The 22,495-nt window shown below is 45.4% G+C and overlaps 10 protein-coding genes across 10 annotated transcripts; 7 read left to right on the top strand and 3 right to left on the bottom strand.

The window, feature by feature from the left end:
• Positions 1 to 91: 91 nt before the first annotated feature.
• VTP01DRAFT_6523 (uncharacterized protein) lies at positions 92 to 3,399 on the top strand (the record flags this gene model as incomplete). Its single annotated transcript, XM_069385434.1, has 4 exons — positions 92 to 256; positions 338 to 587; positions 652 to 1,408; positions 1,476 to 3,399. The coding sequence occupies 4 exons, from the start codon at positions 92 to 94 to the stop codon at positions 3,397 to 3,399; spliced, it is 3,096 nt and encodes a 1,031-aa protein (XP_069242896.1).
• Positions 3,400 to 3,556: 157 nt separating this feature from the next.
• Positions 3,557 to 4,375, top strand: VTP01DRAFT_6522 (uncharacterized protein; the record flags this gene model as incomplete). The annotated part of the gene is made up of 4 exons (XM_069385433.1): positions 3,557 to 3,572; positions 3,630 to 3,685; positions 3,747 to 4,179; positions 4,233 to 4,375. 4 exons carry the CDS (start codon positions 3,557 to 3,559, stop codon positions 4,373 to 4,375), a joined length of 648 nt encoding a protein of 215 aa, XP_069242895.1.
• A 143-nt stretch (positions 4,376 to 4,518) lies between these two features.
• Positions 4,519 to 5,295, bottom strand: VTP01DRAFT_6521 (uncharacterized protein; the record flags this gene model as incomplete). The annotated part of the gene is made up of 3 exons (XM_069385432.1): positions 4,519 to 4,872; positions 4,931 to 5,092; positions 5,161 to 5,295. 3 exons carry the CDS (start codon positions 5,293 to 5,295, stop codon positions 4,519 to 4,521), a joined length of 651 nt encoding a protein of 216 aa, XP_069242894.1.
• Positions 5,296 to 6,471: 1,176 nt separating this feature from the next.
• VTP01DRAFT_6520 (40S ribosomal eS1 domain-containing protein) lies at positions 6,472 to 7,566 on the top strand (the record flags this gene model as incomplete). Its single annotated transcript, XM_069385431.1, has 5 exons — positions 6,472 to 6,475; positions 6,542 to 6,557; positions 6,616 to 6,654; positions 6,749 to 6,852; positions 6,926 to 7,566. The coding sequence occupies 5 exons, from the start codon at positions 6,472 to 6,474 to the stop codon at positions 7,564 to 7,566; spliced, it is 804 nt and encodes a 267-aa protein (XP_069242893.1).
• Positions 7,567 to 7,634: 68 nt separating this feature from the next.
• VTP01DRAFT_6519 (uncharacterized protein) lies at positions 7,635 to 10,468 on the bottom strand (the record flags this gene model as incomplete). Its single annotated transcript, XM_069385429.1, has 6 exons — positions 7,635 to 7,946; positions 8,013 to 8,815; positions 8,874 to 9,275; positions 9,331 to 9,942; positions 10,017 to 10,146; positions 10,205 to 10,468. The coding sequence occupies 6 exons, from the start codon at positions 10,466 to 10,468 to the stop codon at positions 7,635 to 7,637; spliced, it is 2,523 nt and encodes an 840-aa protein (XP_069242892.1).
• A 2,449-nt stretch (positions 10,469 to 12,917) lies between these two features.
• Positions 12,918 to 15,266, top strand: VTP01DRAFT_6518 (uncharacterized protein; the record flags this gene model as incomplete). The annotated part of the gene is made up of 9 exons (XM_069385428.1): positions 12,918 to 12,965; positions 13,038 to 13,135; positions 13,209 to 13,530; positions 13,609 to 13,918; positions 13,984 to 14,063; positions 14,133 to 14,231; positions 14,297 to 14,744; positions 14,795 to 14,897; positions 14,993 to 15,266. The coding sequence occupies 9 exons, from the start codon at positions 12,918 to 12,920 to the stop codon at positions 15,264 to 15,266; spliced, it is 1,782 nt and encodes a 593-aa protein (XP_069242891.1).
• A 409-nt stretch (positions 15,267 to 15,675) lies between these two features.
• VTP01DRAFT_6517 (uncharacterized protein) lies at positions 15,676 to 16,409 on the top strand (the record flags this gene model as incomplete). The annotated part of the gene is made up of 2 exons (XM_069385427.1): positions 15,676 to 15,828; positions 15,897 to 16,409. 2 exons carry the CDS (start codon positions 15,676 to 15,678, stop codon positions 16,407 to 16,409), a joined length of 666 nt encoding a protein of 221 aa, XP_069242890.1.
• A 1,006-nt stretch (positions 16,410 to 17,415) lies between these two features.
• VTP01DRAFT_6516 (uncharacterized protein) lies at positions 17,416 to 18,092 on the bottom strand (the record flags this gene model as incomplete). The annotated part of the gene is made up of 4 exons (XM_069385426.1): positions 17,416 to 17,435; positions 17,504 to 17,748; positions 17,824 to 17,906; positions 17,985 to 18,092. 4 exons carry the CDS (start codon positions 18,090 to 18,092, stop codon positions 17,416 to 17,418), a joined length of 456 nt encoding a protein of 151 aa, XP_069242889.1.
• A 1,211-nt stretch (positions 18,093 to 19,303) lies between these two features.
• VTP01DRAFT_6515 (uncharacterized protein) lies at positions 19,304 to 19,868 on the top strand (the record flags this gene model as incomplete). Its single annotated transcript, XM_069385425.1, has 4 exons — positions 19,304 to 19,371; positions 19,456 to 19,667; positions 19,724 to 19,737; positions 19,800 to 19,868. The coding sequence occupies 4 exons, from the start codon at positions 19,304 to 19,306 to the stop codon at positions 19,866 to 19,868; spliced, it is 363 nt and encodes a 120-aa protein (XP_069242888.1).
• A 466-nt stretch (positions 19,869 to 20,334) lies between these two features.
• Positions 20,335 to 22,135, top strand: VTP01DRAFT_6514 (uncharacterized protein; the record flags this gene model as incomplete). Its single annotated transcript, XM_069385424.1, has 4 exons — positions 20,335 to 20,617; positions 20,680 to 21,032; positions 21,126 to 21,308; positions 21,377 to 22,135. The coding sequence occupies 4 exons, from the start codon at positions 20,335 to 20,337 to the stop codon at positions 22,133 to 22,135; spliced, it is 1,578 nt and encodes a 525-aa protein (XP_069242887.1).
• Between the last annotated feature and the right edge of the window lie 360 nt (positions 22,136 to 22,495).

Genomic DNA, 22,495 nt, shown 5'->3' with positions numbered 1-22,495 from the left:
CTCTTCTTCTTTTCTCTCAACCCCAAATTTTTGACTCCCATTTCGTGGCCCGCTCGCCACCGTGAGATTGCAATAGTCTACCTGATTCAACATGCAGTCGCCTTCGTCCCCTGAATCACCAGCTCAGGCAACTCTAGATCCCGCACAAAAGAAAAGCCGACAGGCTAAAAAGGCCACCCGCGGGAAAGACGTCGAGCAGAGTAACATAAAACGAAACAAGACAACCCGTGCCTGTGACGAGTGCAGGAAACGCAAGGTAACGCCGCGCTCTTATCGTCTGCGGATATCTCGTAGAATTGGGGGTAAAGGTGATACAAATCTAAGGAGCATGCTGTAGGTCAAGTGCGACGGCGAACAGCCTTGTGAAAAATGCAGAAAGGCAGACACTCCCTGCGTTTATGCCAAGCTTCCACCAAAACGTGGACCCCCGAAACAGTACATGGAAGTACTGGAGGCTCGTCTGAGGCTGGTCGAGAAAGCGCTTCGAAGAATTGATGGTACGGCCGGGAAGATCCTCGATGAAGCATTCGATAGCTCTCAGTCGCAAGACACGGACGAACCCATGGATACGACAATAGTGAAAGAAGGTGAATTAGAGCGCACTTGCGGGATAAGCACAAACATTGACTGTCTATGCAAACTGCCCTGCAGAATCTGTTGAGTTGTCTCCAGCAGGAGCGCCAAATAGTCCAACGCCGACCAATGAAGGCGATCGTTTTAGCATCAATGAAATTGGACAGGCAATGTACGTGAGCGATATCAAAGCAAATATCGATCGAATCTCCAGTACGCAGACGGATTCCAAGATCAACCCGTTTGCTCAATCGTCATCACAGCAGAGTTTTCAGACTGACCAGGATGTCGAACAACTTATGGAATCCGATATGGATCTGCCGCTGGCAGGATTACCAAGCGACGTGCCCTTGTCACTGATGAAGACGTATTTCAAGCATGTACATAGATACGTACCGATGCTATACCAACCGCATTTCTACAATCAGCTTGGAAGCAAGGATAACCCGCCATCCCCACTTTTGCTGTATGCCATGTGTGCAGTATCATCGCGATGGGCGATAGATCAGGAAAATGCAGCTGGTGGTGCCGCTGCTTCAAGTGCACCGATGCCACCTGGCTTCCAGTATTATCAGCGTGCATTTGCTCTTATCGATGAATATTCCGATGCGCCGAGGGTCCAAACGATTCAGGCATTACTTTTGCTGACAAAGTATCAAGAATACTATAGACGACTAGGCTTCTTTCATCGCCCGGGCTTGTATCTGGGAATGGCAGTGCGGATGTGTAACGATTTAGGTTTGCCCAAACTTAAATATCGCACTGAACACCCGCATGATGCGGAAACGAAGAAGCGTACATTTTGGATAATATTTATGTACGACCTTATGATGAGGTACGAACAAAGAAAAAGGAAAAGGATCTTCGCATTGCAAACGATTATGCTAACATCCATTGCAAAGCATTGAACAAGGTAGAGAGCCATATCTCAGCAAAGTCGAATGCACTGCAGATTATCCTACATTTACAAACGAGGAGAATCCAAGCATTGAAGAACTGCTTTTACACCACAATACCCTTGTTCAGCTATGCAAGATCTTGTCCGATATCTATATTTTGTCTCGACGAGTCGCAACGCGCCAACACCAGCAAGGAGATCATCGAACTTTGCAACAAGCGATTGAAGAGCATAGTCGCATATTCCTGCTTAATACGCATCTGGAAAACTTTTTGCAGGAACTACCGGCAACATTAGCATACCCACCTAGCCAGGATTCCCAGAGCTATCCAGCTGACAAGCATCCTATAAGCGACCATTTTGTGGGATTTTTGCACATGACGTTCCACTTTGGTGTCATTTTGCTGCATCGCCATTATGTGCAGCATCCACTTCCCAAAGATCAAGTTGAGATTGAACCGTACGAGCACAAACAATATTGTCTAGCTTCCGCTGCTCACATCACCTCTATTGCGGAGACAATGCTGGACAGTCAACCAATGGAAGTTTTCAACTATCCATTCAGAGGCGTGCAACACTCGATCCACTGTCTTACAATGGCTGCCACTGTCCACCGGGATGAGATGCTCATGAATCCTGAAAACGAGTCTGCAAAGCAACAGTATATAAAAACACTCAATATGCTAAACCGCCTAGCAAACGAGTCACCAGCAGTTGAGTTTCACTCGCATGTCAAGGAAGCAGAGTTAGCGCAAATGTATGGGCGCCTCGCTGTTGACTCGAGCAGAACATCACCTGTGCACAGCAGTGCGAGAAGTACCTCATCTTCCTCCACAGAAGGTACAGTGACTGCAGCCAACGATCGAGTGTCAATATCGGATGCATCTTCGACATCTTCTTCACCTGTTATGGCGTCATCTGCAGATATGTCACGAACTGCACGGGCCATGAAATTACCAAAATCTCGTCGACATACAATGACAGCGCCTGGTAATACTTCCCAGTTGATGCAGATGGCAAAACAGACTCCTGTTCAACGGCAGCCCCATATGCCATACCACATGGATCAATCGTTTTTGCTAAATTCAAGCGCTACCTTTACTGATCCTGCACGTTTCGCAACGATGATGATGCAGAGTGGTAGCAACATGCATCTTTACAACCATCATCAACAACCTATTTCATGTGCACCACCCCAGCAGCCCTTCCAACAGCCTTTCTCGCCTTCATCTGCATATTTGCAGCGTAAATCGCGTCTCGGTCACCATTCTTCCTATTCTCAAGAAGATCTTCGCTCCCTTCGCCGTGCGCACATGAATAAGCCTATCAGCGGTGGGAACTGGCCTCCCGCTCAAACACGTTCACCCGCACAGACGCCTGACTTCCCTTACACAGAACAACAGCCGAACCGGATGACGCGGCAACTTCGACGACAATCGTCCATGACAGCGATGATGCCGTCCTACTATGCTCAGCGGCAGCAGCAGCAACAATTGATGCCTCCGCAGCTCGCCACTCCACGCCAACAGAGTATGCAGGCACCATCGTTCCCGATGGAACATCATCGTCGACACACGATATCCAATCCAGGCACAGGTCCTGTATATCCTGTTACTACGATACCCACTCCGGAGCAAGTCATTCAACAACAACAACAACAACAACAACAGCAGCAGCAGCAACAGTCATTTGTACAATCAAACATGTATTATGATATGAATCTTGACAAGTTCAATGAACTGAGTTACCAAGATGTTTCCATGACGACAATGCCTGATACCCAAACCATGATGCTGGATCCTCCATCGCTCCCTACTGACGATACAGTATTCATAAATGAACTCTTGAACGACCAGGCGCAGTGGCCGATTATGACAAATACTTCGGGGTATGAAGATATGCAACGCAGTGAAGGCCATGTCATGTAAATACATTCTCCAAATAAATCAGCTACAGGCTTGTATGGATTATCATTCAATAAGGACTGTACATAGTATTTTAAAATTTTTTTTAACTTGGTTCCTCATCCCATGACAGCAAAAAATAAGTCCGACTTGTAAAGCAAGCCCCTTTTCCCGCCAAGCAATGGAGCTGGAGCAGAGTATGTAAACGATTGCGATCGAACTGCTGCATGCGCTTTAATAATTCCTCCTATCAGGAACAAATTTATATCAATCTCTGGGTGGAAAGTCGAAGGGCAAGATCAACAAGGAGGTGAGTTGTTTGTATTTTGAATGATTACTCAAAAGCAACTGATTCACCGCGTCTTAAAAAGGAGGAAGTCAAGAAACTGCTTGATCAATATGTCGTGGATGTTCCAACCGAGCGAGCTCTGGCTGATATGAAGCCAGTCTATTTAGATCCAAATATCGAAATACCTCCAAAGGACAAGACCATAAACAAGAAATCGAAGCGCCTGAATGCTCGGCAGCGCCGTGAACTTGGCATCTATGATATACCCAAAGAAGCATTAAAGTACGAAAACTTTGTACCGCTCCATGATTTATGGCTCGGATATATCAAGGAATTATATGATCAAGGGCAGGATATAAAAGTGTTTGCACAAAAATTGCTCAAGGCAGATTTCCACGGCGCGATTTTCACCGTCAAGAAGAGTATCAACCCGGTCGTCGTTGGCATCACTGGTATTGTCATCCAGGAAACACAAAACATGTTCAATATCATTACGAAGGATAATAAGCTGAAAAGTGAGTTTGGGAACATATAGCAATGTATATTGCGCTGACCAGGTCTTGCACAGAGGTACCCAAGACCAACACTGTTTTCACACTCAAGTTAGAAGCGTGCCAACACGTCTTCACATTGTACGGGCAGCAATTCATATGTCGATCTGCTGAGCGCGCAGCCAAAAAGTTCAAGGCAAAACCTACGATCGACATTTAGATGCAGGACTAGGCATGCGCTGTAAATATTCTGTTTGCATGGCAAATTGTATATAGATCATGAATCAATCAAAGGGAAAAAAGACAGAGAGAGCATCACGGTTACTCGATTGGTTTATTATTCACTATCGAGTCTGGATTGTTTCATATTTTTGCATCAGGTTGATTTTGCGGGGCGGCTTTCTGGAACTCGGGCAAACTTTCGAGATTGGCGCAAACGCGACTGACGTTTGGATAAGCAGAAATGTCGACGTTGAAACGGCGCGCATTGGCGACCTGGGGCAGCAGGAAAAAGTCAGCCATGGTCACCGAGTCGCCAACGCAGTATTTGCCAGCGTGCTGCTCGAGACGTTTCTCGATGCTTGCAAATCCTCGATCAATCCAATGCTTTGACCACCCAACCCTCTTCTCATTGTCATCTCCTGCTGCTACCGCGGCGACAAAAGGATTCTGAAGAGGACTGATATCGCAGCCAATTTCCTGGACAATTTCATTCGCCTGCATTTGTTTAGTCATCGCCATCCAAGCACTCTTTTGGCGGACTTTCCCTTCTTACCAAAGCGCGTTCCCATGGATCGCTTGGCCATGCACTCCTCTCAGGATACAGTTGTTCGAGATATTCCATAATGGCTAAACTTTGGCTTAGGATCTTGCCGTCAGGGAAAACCATAACAGGTACACGTTTGTTGGGATTGATTTTTGCAAACTCTTCGCTTTTCTGCAGCGTTACCGAACATATGCATTAGAGTTGGCGAATCACCAACAGACCGGGATATGTATAATTACCTGTTCTCCTTTCAGCAAATTGATAGGTACCTGATCGTAATCGATACCCTTCCAAGATAGCATCAAACGTACTCTGTAAGAGGCGGACGAGCGGAAGTAGCCATAAAGAATAGGTTTTTGTGAATTTTGAGTCATGGCTAACGTGGAGAAAAAGAGAGGCGTTCAGGAAAGTTTGACAAGGGGCTTTCGGGTTTAAACGGTTCAGTCAGCTGATCGTGCGACCTCGCCAGATCCGATGTTATCCAAATATGGTGGTTGCCCGCTGGAGACAATGGCTGGTGTCTTTCTTCATCTCTCCACCGCTGTTGGTGTTGCCTGAATATTGGAGAGTAATCATACTGTCAAATCCATGAATATGGTTGTTTTCTGCCGATATGCATACATATCGCCATCCTGAAGCTGTTGAACGTGGTACTATCAGGTAGCAATGCGTTCTCTGGGGTAAAAGACTGCATAACCTGCATCTGTGATGCATTATCCGACTTTGTATTCTGGTACGATGTCCGGTTACTAGCTCCAAGGACATGCCCAAAGTGGAGCATCTTGTCACAGAGTTTTAGCAATTGCGTTCGGAGGACTATCGCACAATGCTGCTTTTTTAAGAGGAATTGAAAGAGGAATTCAAACGAAGCTGATGATCATGGAGCTGCGGTATTGCAGCGAAGGCATTGCTAGTAGCTAGACCCATTCACAGGAGAAAAAGGCTTTATAACAACAGGTAATCAAAACGTCCATATTACTGCTACCAATTGACCCACCAGCATGTAAACCCTCTGTTGACCTTTCCAATCACTAAAAGCATTTTGTGCAAACTATGTCCCAATACTGTACATCATTGCGGTATTCATTGGGATAGCCGCGAGATTAGAATAAAGTACGTGGCATTAGCAGTCTTTATATAAGCTCTTAATTCACTTTATGCATTTGATAAAGAGCTAGTGTATGATACATAGGTAGTTGATCAAGTGTACCGATGGTAAACTAACGGACAAATTGGGTATGTAGATACATCGAAGTGATTCTTGCGAAATGCGTAGGATGCATCGCAATTTATTACATTTTGCACATTTACTCTTCTAATAACGTAAAGATACATGGAGTAGCTGCTGGACAAGTACACAAACTATTTCGAAACGTATAGTGGTCAATGAGCAACACAGAAAACTTTTGATGAGTGTAATGTACATACACTCAGCTCAGCAAAGCATCCGAAAGTCGCAAATGGCCCTAATGGTGGAGGAGTTTGAATTTGCATCACTGAAAAGTCGTATGCCCACAATCCATGAACATCCTCTTTTTTGATTGTCCAATATGGGTACGTGCATCCATCCGTTAGAATCCATCCATCGACGTAGCAACTAATTCATCATTCACATTGTAGCTGTTGGCAAGAACAAGTGAGTCTAGACGACAGAAGTGCGACGTTGAGAATAATTGTTGACATACTTTTTATAGACGCCTTAGCAAAGGAAAGAAGGGTCTTAAGAAGAAGGTGTAAGTGTTTACATGATTGACATTCTCGGTCGCTGCGCATAAGCAGCTATGAAAAGCAGCCGAGATCTCGAGCGGGTGCTAATCATTTCAATAGTGTCGATCCCTTCACCCGCAAGGATTGGTACGACATCAAGGCTCCCTCCATGTTCGAGGTGCGCCAGGTCGGTAAAACCTTGGTCAACCGTACCCAGGGCTTGCGTAAGGATCTCATGAGCGACGTGGAAATGCAGAACAGGAGAGCAGAGGTAATTGACACAGTGATGAATGATAGGCAACGCCAACGATTCCTTGAACGGTCGTGTCGTCGAAGTTTCCCTCGGTGACTTGTCCAAGGACGAAGCCCGTGCCTTCCGCAAGATTCAGTTGAAGGTTGATGAAATCCAGGGCAAGAACTGCTTGACCAACTTTTATGGTATGGACATGACCTCGGACAAGCTCCGTTCCATGGTCAAGAAGTGGCAATCTTTGATCGAGGCATTCGTTGACGTCAAGACCACCGACGGTTACCTTGTTCGTCTTTTCTGCATTGCCTTCACCGCCCGCCGTCGCAACCAGATCAAGAAGACCACTTACGCTCAGTCCTCTCAGATCCGCCAGATCCGCAAGAAGATGCACGATATCATGACTGAGGAGTCCGTCTCTTGCGACTTGAAGGAGTTGGTCACCAAGCTCAGCAGCTCTGCCTCCTCCACTGCTCAGGATGCCGTTGCCGTCCGCATCGAAAAGGCCTGCCAGAGCATCTACCCCTTGCAGAACACCTACATCCGCAAGGTCAAGATCTTGAAGGCTCCCAAGTTCGATGTCTCTGCCTTGTTGGCTCTTCACGGTGGTGCTGCCGCTGCTGGTGAATCCGACGTTGGCTCCAAGGTTGCCAAGGACTTTGTTGAACCCCCTGTGTTGGAGTCTGTCTAAATGGCATCAACGTTGTTGCCTCATTCACGAAAATAAAACGTATTTGAAAAGGAGAATGTCTGCGTGTTTTATATTTGTGTGGCTAGGGCTTGGATTGGATAAGGTATTTGAACACCGAACACGATATAATACAACACTGTGAAATGCAGCGTAGCTGGCATCCATCTTGGGATGTATACTTGATGACCGACGATGATCCAGAACAGGAACGCAGCGAGCATAGGAATGTCGTCCAGCGCAGCACTGAGTGTAATCACTCGACCGCTCCAACCGACAGCTGCGATATCCCGAATGAAGACAACCAATGCTGGAACATTGTAAGGCAAAAGAGTGGTCAACAATAGTAGGATACTTTGCTGACACTGATATTCGTTCCACCGCTAATTTTAAGATTGCATTATGAGACGAGATCTTCATATGCAGATATGACATGATAACTCTCGTACCTCCTGCAACAGCGTCGAAGCGGTAACAATGAGCCAATAAAGATACAGGGACACTACGATAACTGGTACAGGTAGCACACGGATTAGCGCGACCATTGTAGCCGTGAGCACATAAACATTTGCTAGTGGCAATGCTGGTGTTACAATAAACTTCGCCGTATGCAGTAATACCACCGTGGCAACCCAGAGCACAGTCAGAAAACCTATACTGAGACAAAATGAAGCTGCAAACAGCCACCACATCGGCCCTTGGTAACCCAGTGCCAGCTTGGAAAATGGGCTGCTGTCAGTTGCAAGCAACTGAGCAGCACTACCTATGCCCATGAGTATAGGCAACCGCCGCTTGAGGCAATGGGTTAGAGCCGCCGGCAATGATATGTAGTTCCCTGATTTCAAAAAGGTTTCCATCTGGTAGCTGGCGATGGCTAGATTTGCAGCGAAAGTGTAGATAACGATGCAGGGTCCATAACGCAATAGGGATTTGCCAAGAGAACCGTACCAATCGATCTTCACGTGCAGCTGCATTGGACCTTGCCTCCAAACATGTAAATGCAAATATTTGGTCGGATTCGGCGTGGGATCCGCGTGGAAACTGATGTCTAAAGTCGAATTGCCATTAACAACAAAATATTTGGACTCGCCTTGGTCTCCTAGAGTTTGTTGCAAGATGGGCTTGAATTTCTGTGTCGCTGGCACAGATACGTGTACTCGAAGAGCAAGAGCTGGATGGAACACTGAAGGGACGGATATATGTGTATGCATGCTTAATGGCAGATTAATCGCTACGCCTTTCAACGCAATCTCTAAACTGCTGTGATAAATATTTAAACCATAAAACCACGTTTCAATAAGTTTACGTACCGAGCAGATTATTACCGATCTCTATATGTGATCGCGCAGAGTTTTCCACCAAGAGATAACCACTTGTCGGATCAGATTTTTGAAGTATTCCAAGAGTATCGTAGCCATCCAGCAGGCTTTTTTCCAGCTCTATAAACGAAACCTTTTGATGAGGGGTCATAGACGCTGGTAATTGAACAGCTAACGAGGATGCGTCGATACACTTTGATCGTTGCTGGCACAACAGCACGATGAACTTGTTGTCCTTCAAGACATCCACGCTCGAGAGGACCTTCAGAGTATCCGTATGGCTGGTCGGCACTGTCAATGTACGGAATATAGTTTCGTTTTGCTTAGACCAGTACAATGATAGCGATTTTTCATTGTGACCGATGGTGGTAACGTTCTCAGGATAACTCAATTCTAAATATTTTTTAACAATCTATAAATTGTAAACAGTCCCAATCGACGTACATACCCCGAGATTCGGATAGTATAGGACGTGATATGATGTACGATTCAAAAACGTTGATGCGTGCGTCCAAAGAGTTACGATGGTCTTTCCGCAAAGATTCTGCTAAAGACGCGGCTACAACTTTGACAAGTTGATTGCACCACAAGATCGCCATATGATCGCATCCGGTCCATACATTCGGAATAGAAGTAGAGAAAACGGTGAAACCATGAGATCGAGGCACTATTTGCGAGACACTAGCTGCATCAGAGTTGACTACACTATCAAGAGTCCCTCCAGCTATAGAAAAGAGCGTGACGTTCTCTAACGTTTGTCTTCTTTCCCGCCAATATTTGGTGATAGTGCTGTAAACTTTAAAAAGTTTTGGGTCGATTGTAATTGGTGCCATAGCATGGGGTGTTGCCAGCGTAAGCACCGTATCTATACTGCCTTGCCGGTAGTTTGGCAAAGTGAACATCAATCGAGCTACCACGCCACCCATCGAGTGACCCACGACAAGAACCGGTGCAGGCCGAGCATACATTTGCTGAATAAACGCTATGGCGTCGTTCAGGAACTCTGCTTGATCGAACAATAACTGTCCGCTAAGTGCAGAAAACTCTTCGTTCAGATCGACTGCGTTTTGCATCGACAACAAAAAGTGAGGGGGATGGTCTTCCGTCTGCATGTATACATTAAGCATCTTTTACCAGTGAAGAAATTGAAACGTGCAGATTGAGGATGGTTTTGATGATAATATGCCGCCTCGGCCGCAATTGATCTCGCTTGCTTGTAGCTGCCTGCATGCCCAGGGATGAAAAGCGCTGGTGTGCCTTCTAACTGTCACATCATATATTACAAATGTAGCTCGTATCTTCCTATTACTATGGATATGTACCTCATGCATGTTATCTATTATTCCTTCACGGTAAAGATACAAAGTGTACTTGTCTCTTATGCGGGAGGTGGGACCAGGTGCAAGCGGTACAAACACAGGGCGCGAATACGACATTTCGCACATTTGTGTGTCGCGCTGGCGATGGAGAAATGAATCCACGAGCAGAATGCTGACAACGAGTATTACTGCCAGCAGACTGAAAACGACACGCAGAGACTGTCCATTGCTACGAATAATGCGCGCATCATCTGGAGGTGATGACATGATCAGAGATGCGCATGAAACCGGGATTAAAAAGCGAAAACGGAAACGAGGTACTAAGCAACAATTTGCAGTTTATGTATTACGGCAGAGCAACCATGGTACTTTTGCGAGTCTTATTTTCTGAAGAGATAAAGTGCGATTGCGATCGCATTTCGCTAGAGATCGCAAAGGATTATTGCAACGCTGCAGTGTGCCAGTGTATTGTTTGTGACCTGATACCGAGCTCTGGGCATCAGAGGTATCATAAACCACTTGCATATTTGATCTTCGTTGTTATGTAGACTCTGAAGATATGAACACTTTACATATCCAGAGTCCTGTTAACAACGTTGCAGAGTAAGAAATCCGGACACGCCTTCGCCGAACAATTTCATCCTGTATGTTGAAAGCATTTTCAGACATTGGAACTCAGTGTATGTAGCATAGAGGAGAAATGACGATTATTCCCTGCTTTGCGACAATCAAGACCAGTTTTTCGCATAAACAACCATAACTCACGCGTTAGGCAGTAAAAAGCATATATGGACTGCATAGGAAAGCAATTTAATAGACCACGCAAGCAGTAAAGTAAGCAGTGAACCGATTTATGCAAGATTGAGCAATTTGCAATGCAATTCATACATGGAGCAGCAAAAGCAACATGTGCATACACAACAGTGGAAGCAATTTATGTATGATGGAAATTAAAAAATTTATGCATGGAACATCGATGCAGTAAAGCAAAATTAAATGTACAATTGATACATACATAGCATGAAGAGTATCGAAAGTATAGCCAGTACATATATCTTATGCAGAAATTTGCGGATGCTACCATGTTCCCTTATTAAGACTAAATGAAAACTTCAGTGTATATATAAGAGCTGACTTGGGTTTGCGTCCAGCGGCGTCCCCATCCAATTCTCCATAATATCTTCAAGCATGAACGATAACTCCAGCAACCTCGGCAACTACTCTGCGCCCTTGCACAGCCAGTCTCTGGAAAGTAGACGTTGAGTTCCTTGTGTATGTAGCATCTGCTCCATGTGTCCGGCCGGCTACATATTGCAGTCTGAGCGAAGTGAACGTCGTCACCGCTCAAACGATAAGAGACTATATAAGTTAAGCTGCTCGCGGTATTGGAATTTACCAGCTGAAACTGAGACTCCATTGCAGTTCGACTCATTGAAGAAAGAATGTATCAATGCAAAGTGACGATATCAAACCTACTGATAAGATTGGTGAGTGCAAAGTGTCAGGAAATTGTTCAAGGGCTTTTATATATGTACTGATTACTGTGAAATAACATACGTATTGTCAAGAAGACTTTGAAATAAGCGATATGGAACCGCATACCGAGTTCGACTCCTAACAGTGAAAACTATGTCGTATGCATATAATTATTTTCGATACTTTCTTCGTATCATAGTAGCCATATCGGCAACAAATGAAGCGACTATCCAAATTTATCATTATCATTACTATTATTATTATTAACAAAAAGAAGCATGGACTATATATATTTCTATGAATTGATGATAGGTCAGGGCAAGCATGGTATATCGTTACTTACGCGACGACTATCCGATCCGTGTAATAGATCTGGCAAACTAGAGGTTTTTGGTCACGTGCACATCAGCACAGAACACAAATAGCGCAACGCTGCTTGAAAACGACAAAGGAAAACAATCTAGAAAAGGCACATCAGTTGCTTTTCATGGTAATACGGATATTCTCGTTAATCTGCAGAAAATTGCGTACCCGCGCCATGGATAAGTCTTTAATCATAACAAGTGCATAAAGTGAACGAGAGTTTTATCTCGCGGGAACGCAAGTCGATGATGACGAAAATGGTTTAGCATCAATACACCAGAACGACACTCGGAATACGAGAGAAATTGGGAATACTTCAGGTACAGTGTTTCTGTCATGTTCCCAAGAAAGGAATCCGGGCATGTCAAAGCGCTGCTCGCTATTCTTTGGAGTGTCGGTATACGCGCGAAATTGAATCCAGGCTGTGCACAGCCATTAAAGATTTATTTTTGTATAAAGTTCCTTTGTACAACGTTATACACGCATTCATATCATCAAATTGCATTTGATGACAATAACGTAATGGAATTGCAAGGACAGTGTATCTGTCTAGAACTTGTAGATACATCGTTCATTCAAAGTACGGTTTACGGGGCGGGCTCCCGCGGGTTGTCACGGATCGTTTGCGATGGTTCATGCAAGTTTGAGCTTTCAGTGTGCAAAGCAAGAAGACTACCGAAATGAAATGGCATATCCCCACTTCGGGAAAAAAGGGAACATTGCCAAAAGCGGTCGAGGTGGCGAGGGCCTTGGTTTGGCTGCGTGGAACAACTTTGAATCTGCTCCCACTTTCCCTCCTTCCTCTTGGCTCCAGTCCCACAACCATACTACGTACTTTTACAAGAGAAATAAAGACACCTGTTGACTTGACTCCACCATGCACCGTCCTCGAGGGAAGAGTATGCCGCAGACTCAGGACGACGAGGTGAGTTTGTTCCCCCCGCTCTTTTATGCAACAAGAAAACGGATCCAACACAAATACGCGGGTCTCCCGTAGCCCTTACCCAACATCGACGCTCAATTAGACTACATTAACAAATTGCTGAAATGGAGTACCGGTGATCTCGACCACTTCATTGCTGTTCTCATGACACGGTCAGTATTGTTGCTGGGGTCGTCGTCGATGGCAAGCGGGGCCTCGGCTGACTTTGGTTATTTTGGGCGACAGGCTCTCGGCAGAAGAAGGATACATACGAGCGTTGGAAGCGATAGATCGGATACCTGCTACACCTACCCCGGAAGCACCGTACTCTCGAACAAAGTATTTCGGTGATCAACCATCGACGTTCCAGACAGCGTTGACAGAATATACCGCGTCGATCAAAGAAATTGTAGCGCAGCGACGTGAACTTGTAAAAAGCATCAAATCACAAATAAAAGTCATGCACGGCATTAGACAGAATCAGGCGAAGCAGCACAAGACAATCAATGAATTTGTGGGCGAGAAAAACAGCAAGTACTTGACTTTTCGCACCAACGACTTCCACAAGGTAAAGCTCGATCGTGGTTATTGCTGCCGTTGTTTTGCAAGGTCCAAGGCTAACCATAGCAACGACCGCATTGTACAGCGACAGCGGGCATATGTTCACAAGTGTGCGGATCTCGATGCGGCACAGCATGCATTGCAACAGATGGCAGCCAAGGAAGATTTCGTCATGACAGAGGAAGACACAGAAGAGCCTGTTGAGGTGTCGTCAAGTCCGCGCGAAGACGAAATTGTAACCCCTGAAGCTCAGAACAATAGCGATAACAATAACAACAAACGTGGGAACAACATTGTATTTGCGCTACGCTCGCAGATTGCTCAAGCCATGACTTCTGACCCCTCGAAGCAAAGTCTGAAGATAGCAAAGCTAAAAAGAGACGTCGCTGATACAGGTGCGTTCAGCTAAACGCTCGGAAATGAATCTGAATAGGCTAACTGCCATGTGTTACACCTGCAGATCTTGAATACCGGAGGGCTGCACATCGGTTGGAGCTCCTGCGTATCATGCAGGTGGAGACGGCGAAGCAAGCAATGAAGGTAAAAGGGGTCGAGCATGTGAAAGAAAGCGAGGCAAAATCCAGGGACAATAAGCTCACTACAGATCAGCACATCGAAGTTTTATTCCTAATGAAGGCCGACTGGGCTCGATCTGTGCTTTCCAATATCGCAATGGCAGAAGAGACAGTACATTCAAACGAGACATTGGTGTGTGTTTGTGTGTAGCAATGCCCTCATACGAAGTCAGAGTTTTATTGAAAATTGCCATGTAGATCGTTCAGGCACACAGAGTACGAATAGACGGATTGGATGCGCGAAATGATGTTCAGCTATTTTGCACAGAGTTTGAGAGGACCATGCGGTTCGATGTGCCTGTTCCAATATTGTATGAAAACCATTACTACGGCCGAGTGCGCAATGTGCACTTTGGCGCTTCGTTGCGCGGATATGCAAAGATCCATGGCCGAAATGTCCCCATCATTGTCGAAAGGTGCACTCAGGCGGTAGAATCGATGGGAGGGCTAGAAAAGGAAGGCATTTATCGGATATCTGGACGTCAGAGCAACATAAACGCTCTCAAGATAGAATTCGAGAAGGACGAGAATGTAAATCTTGATAGCATCGATGTATTCACGATTGCATCAGTGCTCAAGGTCTACCTGCGTGAACTTGAAGAGCCATTGTTTCCATTATCAATGACGTACAGAGCAGAGTACTCCAGTAAGCAGTTGTCAGCAGCATGGAAGCAATATCTAACAGGTTGCTATTAGTCAAGGACACACCATCCAGGATACAAGAACTGAAAACCAAGATAAATGAATTACCGCCGCCTCATCGGGAGACCCTTGGCATCGTGATACGGCACTTGGCAAGGTACGTAAGCATTTAGATAGCATTATCATGTCACGTTATCTACTGGCCCCCTGACAAGTGCTTCGTAAAACTGACACGGCATTCTGATGTTTTAGAGTTAACGCTAGATCGGAAGTAAATAAGATGAGCATGCAGAATATTTCTGTAATTTTCACGCCTGCGATCTTCCATGACCACAATCAGGCGGAAAATGTGGGCGAATGGTGCACAGACAAGGTGCTGGAGGACTTAATTCATCATTGCGACCAAGTATTCGGCTGTGACAACAATGATGATGAAAAGCTCGCTGCGTCCCTTGAGACTCAACAACAACAGCATCATCAAAAGACAGGATGCTCTTCAGAGATAATACCCCGCTCCACCACCTAAGGACGATAACAGCAACAGAAGCGCAGGACATCAAAGAACAGGATCAGCTCCAACGGTGCAGCAAACGAATATGGTTCGAAAGGGCTCATTTCGGAGACCTATCCCAATTAGAAGGGACTCGTTAAGATCAAAGAATAGCACAAATTGATGAATATCACCGCAATAAACGGTTTCGCGCGACGAGTGATTGAGGTTCCGCCTAACCGAATTTTTGGTTCGCGCGAAGCTGCCATGTTCCATTGAAATTGAGGCGCCGATGACTTGGCGATCGAGCGTGACAAAGGCTTTGAGTTGATCACGACGTCTGCGGTGTAACTGGGATTGCAGCAGCGTATTTAAATAGGCGCTATCTCCTTAGTATCAGAAACCTGTAACTTCCTTTTTTCTCTTTAATACTTTTCATTTCCTCATGTTTATATCTGCAGATTCCTTACACAGCACATTCCACGGCTGGTTATCCATTGCAAAGCTAAAACGAGCGTCATTGTTTCGATCAGCAACATCCTTCGAACGATGCTACTGCGTGCTTGAAGACTTTCAATTGAGATGCTACGAGGATGAGGTATGTAACAAGTAAACTATCCAGGCATCTGATAAGAACTGGCTGACCCAATGTCGTGCTTCGTACAGGATTTGATGTCATATACCGGCAGCATTGACATCGATAAGTACACTGTCAGCATTCCAGCGGGCCGACATTTCTCCTCTCTGCTTCACCGACGGGCATTGAAGCGAACATTCGACTTGTTATCTAAGACAGGAGGCGTCCGAGACTTGACTCTAGTCGCCGAAAGCATCGAGGCAATGCACGAATGGGTATCCCGGCTGCAAGAACGAGAGAAGGAAGAGCGCGATAACGTCCTTGACAAGTGGCTCGATCGCATTGATAAGCAACAAGAACAACGATCCTCGAGTGTATCAATTCAAAGCACTGTCGTCGACCCTCAATCTCAGCATTATCAATCATTTTCAACTCTCTTGCAGACCATATCAGTATCTCGGGCGAAATCGCCATCGTTATCTTCTTCTCCACCATCTGTCTACGAAGACCCCATTACACCACCACCTCCACCTACACTTGCTTTGAAACCGATCACAGAATTATATCAGCAAAATCCACATAGAGTACCGACCTTTGTATAAGTCTACATGCCTCATCCTCTACATACACCATCCGACCTACTCCTCCCATCACCATCCAGCTTCTGGCCTTGATGGCTGGATCGTTATACCCGATTGATCGCACTTGATTTGCTTTTTGTTTTTGTATTGTGCTTTTCCACTTATACTGTAAAAAGACAAAAATAAGATGTACAAAAGATATGCAACCCAAAGTCCGTCTTGATGGCTACTTTGAATAAAACAGATACACAACTCTTGTTAATACGCCTCATAATCATCAGATAAAACCCAGATTGTGATACCAATGTTCATGTCAATTTTAAAAGTTGGCAATCGGATATGAGTGTAATGACGTTATTTTTGATAATCAGGGCAACATTGACCATTTCACAAAGATCTCCGTTAAATGGGCAATGCATTACAGAGACAATTATTTAGTAAGCGCCAACGAAACAAAGTTAAATGGTAGCCGGTGTAAAAATCAGCTACGGTGCTCGGTTGAGGATATATTCCGCCGTGGGCGCCAGATGACCCGCCTCGTGCTCAGATACTTACGCTTTTGTAGTGCTGATAACGCTATTTCCTAGTAGGACACGCAATCTGCATACTTCAAGTATGTAGGCATTAGCACAGGTGGCAGTGCTGCTCAAACACAAAAGGAATTTTTCGCTGTTCTGTGGAGAACAAAGATAAAAGACCGCCATGCTGCCCGTGTATGTTCTCGCGCGAACAACTCAAGTGCGCATGCCTTTTTTGTCAGCGATGACGACGCCTCTCGGCCGATCACTGCTCAGTCCGTTCTCACCACTCAGCCTGCCCATTCAGGAACAACATATCTGCCATTCTTTCACTCGACTCTTTTTTTCGAAGTAGTTTTATAACATTAATTTAATGATGTTTTAATGGGCGAAATGAATTATGCTAAACAAAAGCAAAAAACGCAATAGCAAAAATGATGTAGATTTTGAGAGGTCCCCAACAACAGAAACCAGTTCTTGCAGGTTTGCCGCTGCAAATCGCGTGTTGCTTATTTGGGAGCTTCCTTGTCTGTGATTCAAAATTCAGTAAATAATGTCCTCTTCAAGGATGATGTTGCATCAAATCAGTTTACTTACAGGAAAGGGCATGTTCCTCACCCATGGCGGAAACGACGGAGACGAGCAAGTCCTTGCCCTCGTCAAAGTCGGCTTGCAATTGCTCACCAAGCTCACCCTCGGGAAGTCTGACATCGTCCTTGGTGGAACCATCGTTCAACATCAAAGAAAGGAAACCATCATCAATGTTGATAAGCTGGTATTCGTTGCGGACAACGTTGGGGACATCCATATTGTGAGTAGAGGGGGAGAGATCTTCCAACTTTCTACAATCATCCACCAAATAATGTTAGTTCAAAACCATCCAGATCAAAAACGCTGTCTTGTTCCTTCCTCCTTACCTGCCAGTGAAGATGTCAATACCGACCAAGTGAACCTTGGCGTGACCGTGCTTGCCGGTCTTGGAGGTGGACATTTCGACGATCTTGCAGGGTCGACCTAGATACGAAAACATGTTAGCATCGTCGATCCAATCTCAAAAAACCAATGAAGATAGCTTAACTTTTATGACGACATGCCCATTCTTGCGAAGGGCAGAGCACTGCATAGGGAAGGTGGCGGAGGCACCGGCATCAGCAGTCTCGAAGGTGTGCTCGTGATCGTCAGACATGTTGGAGATGAAAGAAAGAAGGAGGAGTGGTTCCTTTGGCCGGGTTCTACAGAAAAAAATTTGCAGGCGGGGTTATGTGTCATTGCGGTTATTCGATGCATTGCTGCAGCGCCGATGGACAATCAAGTCCGGAATTCATGTGTGGACTAGTGAGTTTTTCTTTAAATCAGAGAATCCCAACTTACATGTATCTCATAACAGTGCGACAGAGACAATCAAGGATTCTACTAGAAATAACATCGAATCTTGAAAGCCTCTATCTTTCAATACCTTATTGTCATGGAAATTTCACATCGATGGTCTTGTACATACAAATACTGCGGGTATACATGCCTTTGTCTACGGACCAGAAGCTTGAATGAAAATACACCATGTGCTATCTTTAACGTTGTATCTCCTAAGTCATGCAAGAAGAGATAGATGGTATGGTTCAAAACATATGGGTCTGCAACCTTGAAGTGATGGGAAAAGACGTCCAGGGTATCACCTTAGGGCATCACCTAGTGACATCTTGCTTACATTAAATTCTCAGTACGCACAATCTATCGTTTACATCAAACGCGAATAAACACGGGATTGATAGCGTGTATCATTATTATATGAACATAGCGATAGCAAGCTCATATATACAGTTACCCTAAAGTAGCGTCGATTATCCAGTGAGCTGATGGGAGCTGCTAAATTATGTGCTGACAGTATATGTGGACCGGGATCCCTACAGGAGTTTCCGCGGCGCACCCCTTTTTTAAAACTATATGTACTGTAATCTTAAGCTGCAACTTTTGACACTTTTTTTGCCTGCTGGCCCTTGCTTTTTTCATATGGTGCCGCCCCAAGGCAGCAGCAGCCCATTTTGGAAATCCAAGCTAAGCCATGAGCTGTAAATTCTGCAGAAAGTACTAAAGGCATTTTTCTCATTCAGAAACTTAGTACGTTATACATTAGCCATGCGTCTCCCGAAAGCAGAAGAACTTGAGCAACTTGAAGATATTGGTGCGTGTACTCTGCTACTTCAGAATGCGCGAGTGCATTAACATTGATGCTGCCAACAACAACAATAACAGAAAAGCAATGGGCTGTCAAGGCAAGCAGAGAGTGCTTGAATTGTAGGTGTCACATACAAAGATGCTAAATATTAGCCAAGATAATGTATTGACAAACAAAATGTAGATATCCTGTCAATTATGCCAAACTGAACGATTTATTAGGCCATGCACCACGCAGAGACCTACTTCAAGTTGATTTCTTCCATAGACGCGAGCAAGCTCCGCTTGACCAGGTGAGAGAGAGATCAGCAAAAGAAAGGAAGAAAGGAGGATGGTTCGAATTCAAATAATACATATTGCTCACGTGGATATCACAGCATTGACGACGAGATCTACAAGGATTTCGAGGAATCCTTCCCTGAAATCGACGTTAAGCATTTGGAGGATAAGCACTTCAAGTCACCAGAGGCAAAAGAAAAGTGGCGCAAATGGATCAACAAATATGAGAAGCGGGTGAACGAGTTTAACTTTGGAACATTGATCCGTATCGACTGCAGAGAGGATTACACCGAGCAAAATACGATGTTTGGTAATGAATGCAACTACTTGCATCTGTATATCATAACTGACATGCTTGTTTTGCAGGTGTCCGCATGCAGGTAATGGAAACCGAGTATAACCAAAAGAGAAATAGGAATGTATTGACGATGATGATATAAAGTTTTATGCTGTTGAGATTGCACGCAACAAGAAGGGATACAATGATGCAGTACGGACGAATAAAAACTAGACATATTCCATCGTCTCCATGTCAATATATTGACAAATGTAAATCGCACCCCCTCCCGCCCCCTTGGTTACTTCATTGGGCGCACGTTTATTCCGAGAGAGGGAGGTGAGAAAGAGAGGGTCCTTTGCCAAGCATCTTGGACAATTCAGGAGAAACTGGGGGATGAGCAAAGGGGACCTGCATGGTGGTTGGGGGTCTACAAGCTTCAGGAAAGAAAGTGGTGGGCGAAACCTTGGGGTGCAGTACAGGAGATGATAAGACTAGCCACCCATCACAGAACTGCACAAAATGTATCCCTCCTTGCACTATCTGCATGCATCTAGAATCCCGGCAAGAGGAAAGGGGGGCCAGTAGAGCGACCAAAGAAAGAGAGGGATCGAGCTTATATAAGAGCAACGCTTTCAGGAACCAAAGGGCCCTATTATCTTTCTCTTTCTTTCACAAATCTTTCAATTCGATCGTTGTCATGGTATTCGCTCGATCTGCACGGATGTTCTCGCGTGGCCGTATGCCGGCTATCACCATGGGTGCCTTTGCTGCCACCGGTGTAGTATACATGGCAATCAAGCCGGAATCCCGCAAGGTGCACGCAGAGTCTCGCCAACAAATCTCTCTGTGGGACAGCCTTCCAGGTGAAAACACACCAGTCAATGAAGGATTTGCCAAGCTCCGTGGCATGGCCGCTGAGCAACGCTTCCGAACTGCTTTGGCTCAGAACAATGGCAAGACTGACTTTGATGTCGTTATTGGTATGGGATCGGCCATTTCTATACAATTAAATGTACGAATTTACTAATCTCTTTATCTCTAGTCGGTGGTGGTATCATAGGTCTAGCAACTGCTCGTGAATTGCTCAAGCGTTTCCCCAACATGACTGTCGCCGTCTTGGAGAAGGAGCGCGAAGTCGCTGCTCATCAAACTGGTCACAACAGCGGTGTTATCCACGCCGGTATCTACTACAAGCCCGGATCTAGAATGGCAAAGACCTGCGTCCGCGGCGCCGAGCTCATGTATGAATACTGCAAGCAGAACCAGCTTCCTGTCGAACGTTGTGGCAAGCTTATCGTTGCTGTCAATGAGAAGGAGCACAAGGAAGTCGAAAGACTCTACGAGATTGCTACTCTCAACGGTGTCAAGGACCTGCAGGTCCTAAACAGTGAGGAGGTATGTGATTATTTACGTAAGGAGTTTAGTCTGATGATCGACAGCGCGCTAACATTTTTGTTCTTATTGCTGCTGCTGCTGCTGCTGCTGCAGATCCGCCAATTGGAGCCTAACGTGGTTGCTTACTCTGCGTTGTATTCTCCCAACACCGGTATCACCGACTATGGTCTCGTTGCCCAATGTATCGCCAACGAGATTGTCCAGTCAGGCCGTGCCGAAATCAAGCTTGCTTTTGAAGCTTCCAAGTTTGAGCAACGTCCTGATGGACGCATTGAGGTAAGCACAGACAATCGCTTTAAACATGTATTAAAACAAAGACTGACTGCATCCATATGAACACATAGATCTGGGGTGCCGAACCTAATCAACGCGGTCCTACTCTCAAGGTTTCTGCCAAGAATGTTATTACATGCGCAGGCTTCTACTCGGATCGTGTGGCCGGTCTTGCCGGCGGTGATCCCAACAAGGCCAAGGTTGTCACTTTCCGCGGCACTTATTATCAGTTGAAACCCGAATACCGAGGCATCTGCCGCATGAATGTGTACCCTGTTCCCAGTGGAGGAGGTATTCCTGTTGGCGTCCATTTTACGCCCACTGTCAATACTCGCCGTGGTATCCAGATGATTGTCGGTCCAGGTGCTTGCTTGACCTTTGCCCGTGAAGGCTACACCTTTACAGACTTTAAGCTTCGCGATCTGTGGGACTCTCTCACCAACGCCAACCTCTGGTTCTTTGCTCTCAAGAACCCATCCCTCTCTATTGGTGAACTTTACAAGGACATGAACAAACGCGCCTTCTTGCGTGCTGCGCAGGCCTACGTCCCTGGTCTCACCGAAGACATGGTCGAGGAAAGCTTCGCTGGCGTCATGTCTCAAGTGTTTGAAAAGGGTGGTATTGCTGCCAACGATTATATCTTGGAACGCAAGGTTATGAACGGCAAGATCCTTTGCGTCCGAAACGCCCCCACTCCTGCATGCACTGCGTCTCTTGCAATTGCCGAAATGCTCGTCGATACAGCCACCGAAGACTTTGAATGGGACAAGGAGAAGGAAGAAAAGCCAGCAGCAACTCAAGATAACAAGCAGCTCGCTGTCGCCGCTTAATTACATTTGCATTTACTAGCACTGTATCAACTCTGTGTTTCTTTCTTTTTTTCTCTCTCGTCTTTTACTATTCAGCAATATCTGTCCCTCTTAATTCTACACCCTTAAATGTATATTCTCTTTCATCCAAAATTAAAGTCTGCTGATCATCTTGCATTGCTTCGAAACTGAGGACTTTTTCCCTGCATGATGCAGACTTGGCAACTCTGGATGGAACTGACGAGCATGTTTTGACAACCCGCTGTACAATCACAGCTGTTGCTAGGCGCTCAGATGCAGCTAGCTACAGGTAAATATAACTGCAGAAACAAACATGATGTACTCCTTGCATGCGTCACGCTAATCAACCAAAAGACGTGT

This window comes from Rhizomucor pusillus, assembly GCF_041956525.1.
Source record: "Rhizomucor pusillus strain CBS 183.67 unplaced genomic scaffold VTP01scaffold_3, whole genome shotgun sequence".
In the NCBI taxonomy this organism is placed as follows: domain Eukaryota; kingdom Fungi; phylum Mucoromycota; class Mucoromycetes; order Mucorales; family Lichtheimiaceae; genus Rhizomucor; species Rhizomucor pusillus.
Note: the sequence above shows the minus strand (reverse complement) of the source record. Positions and strands in the feature narration are given on the sequence as shown.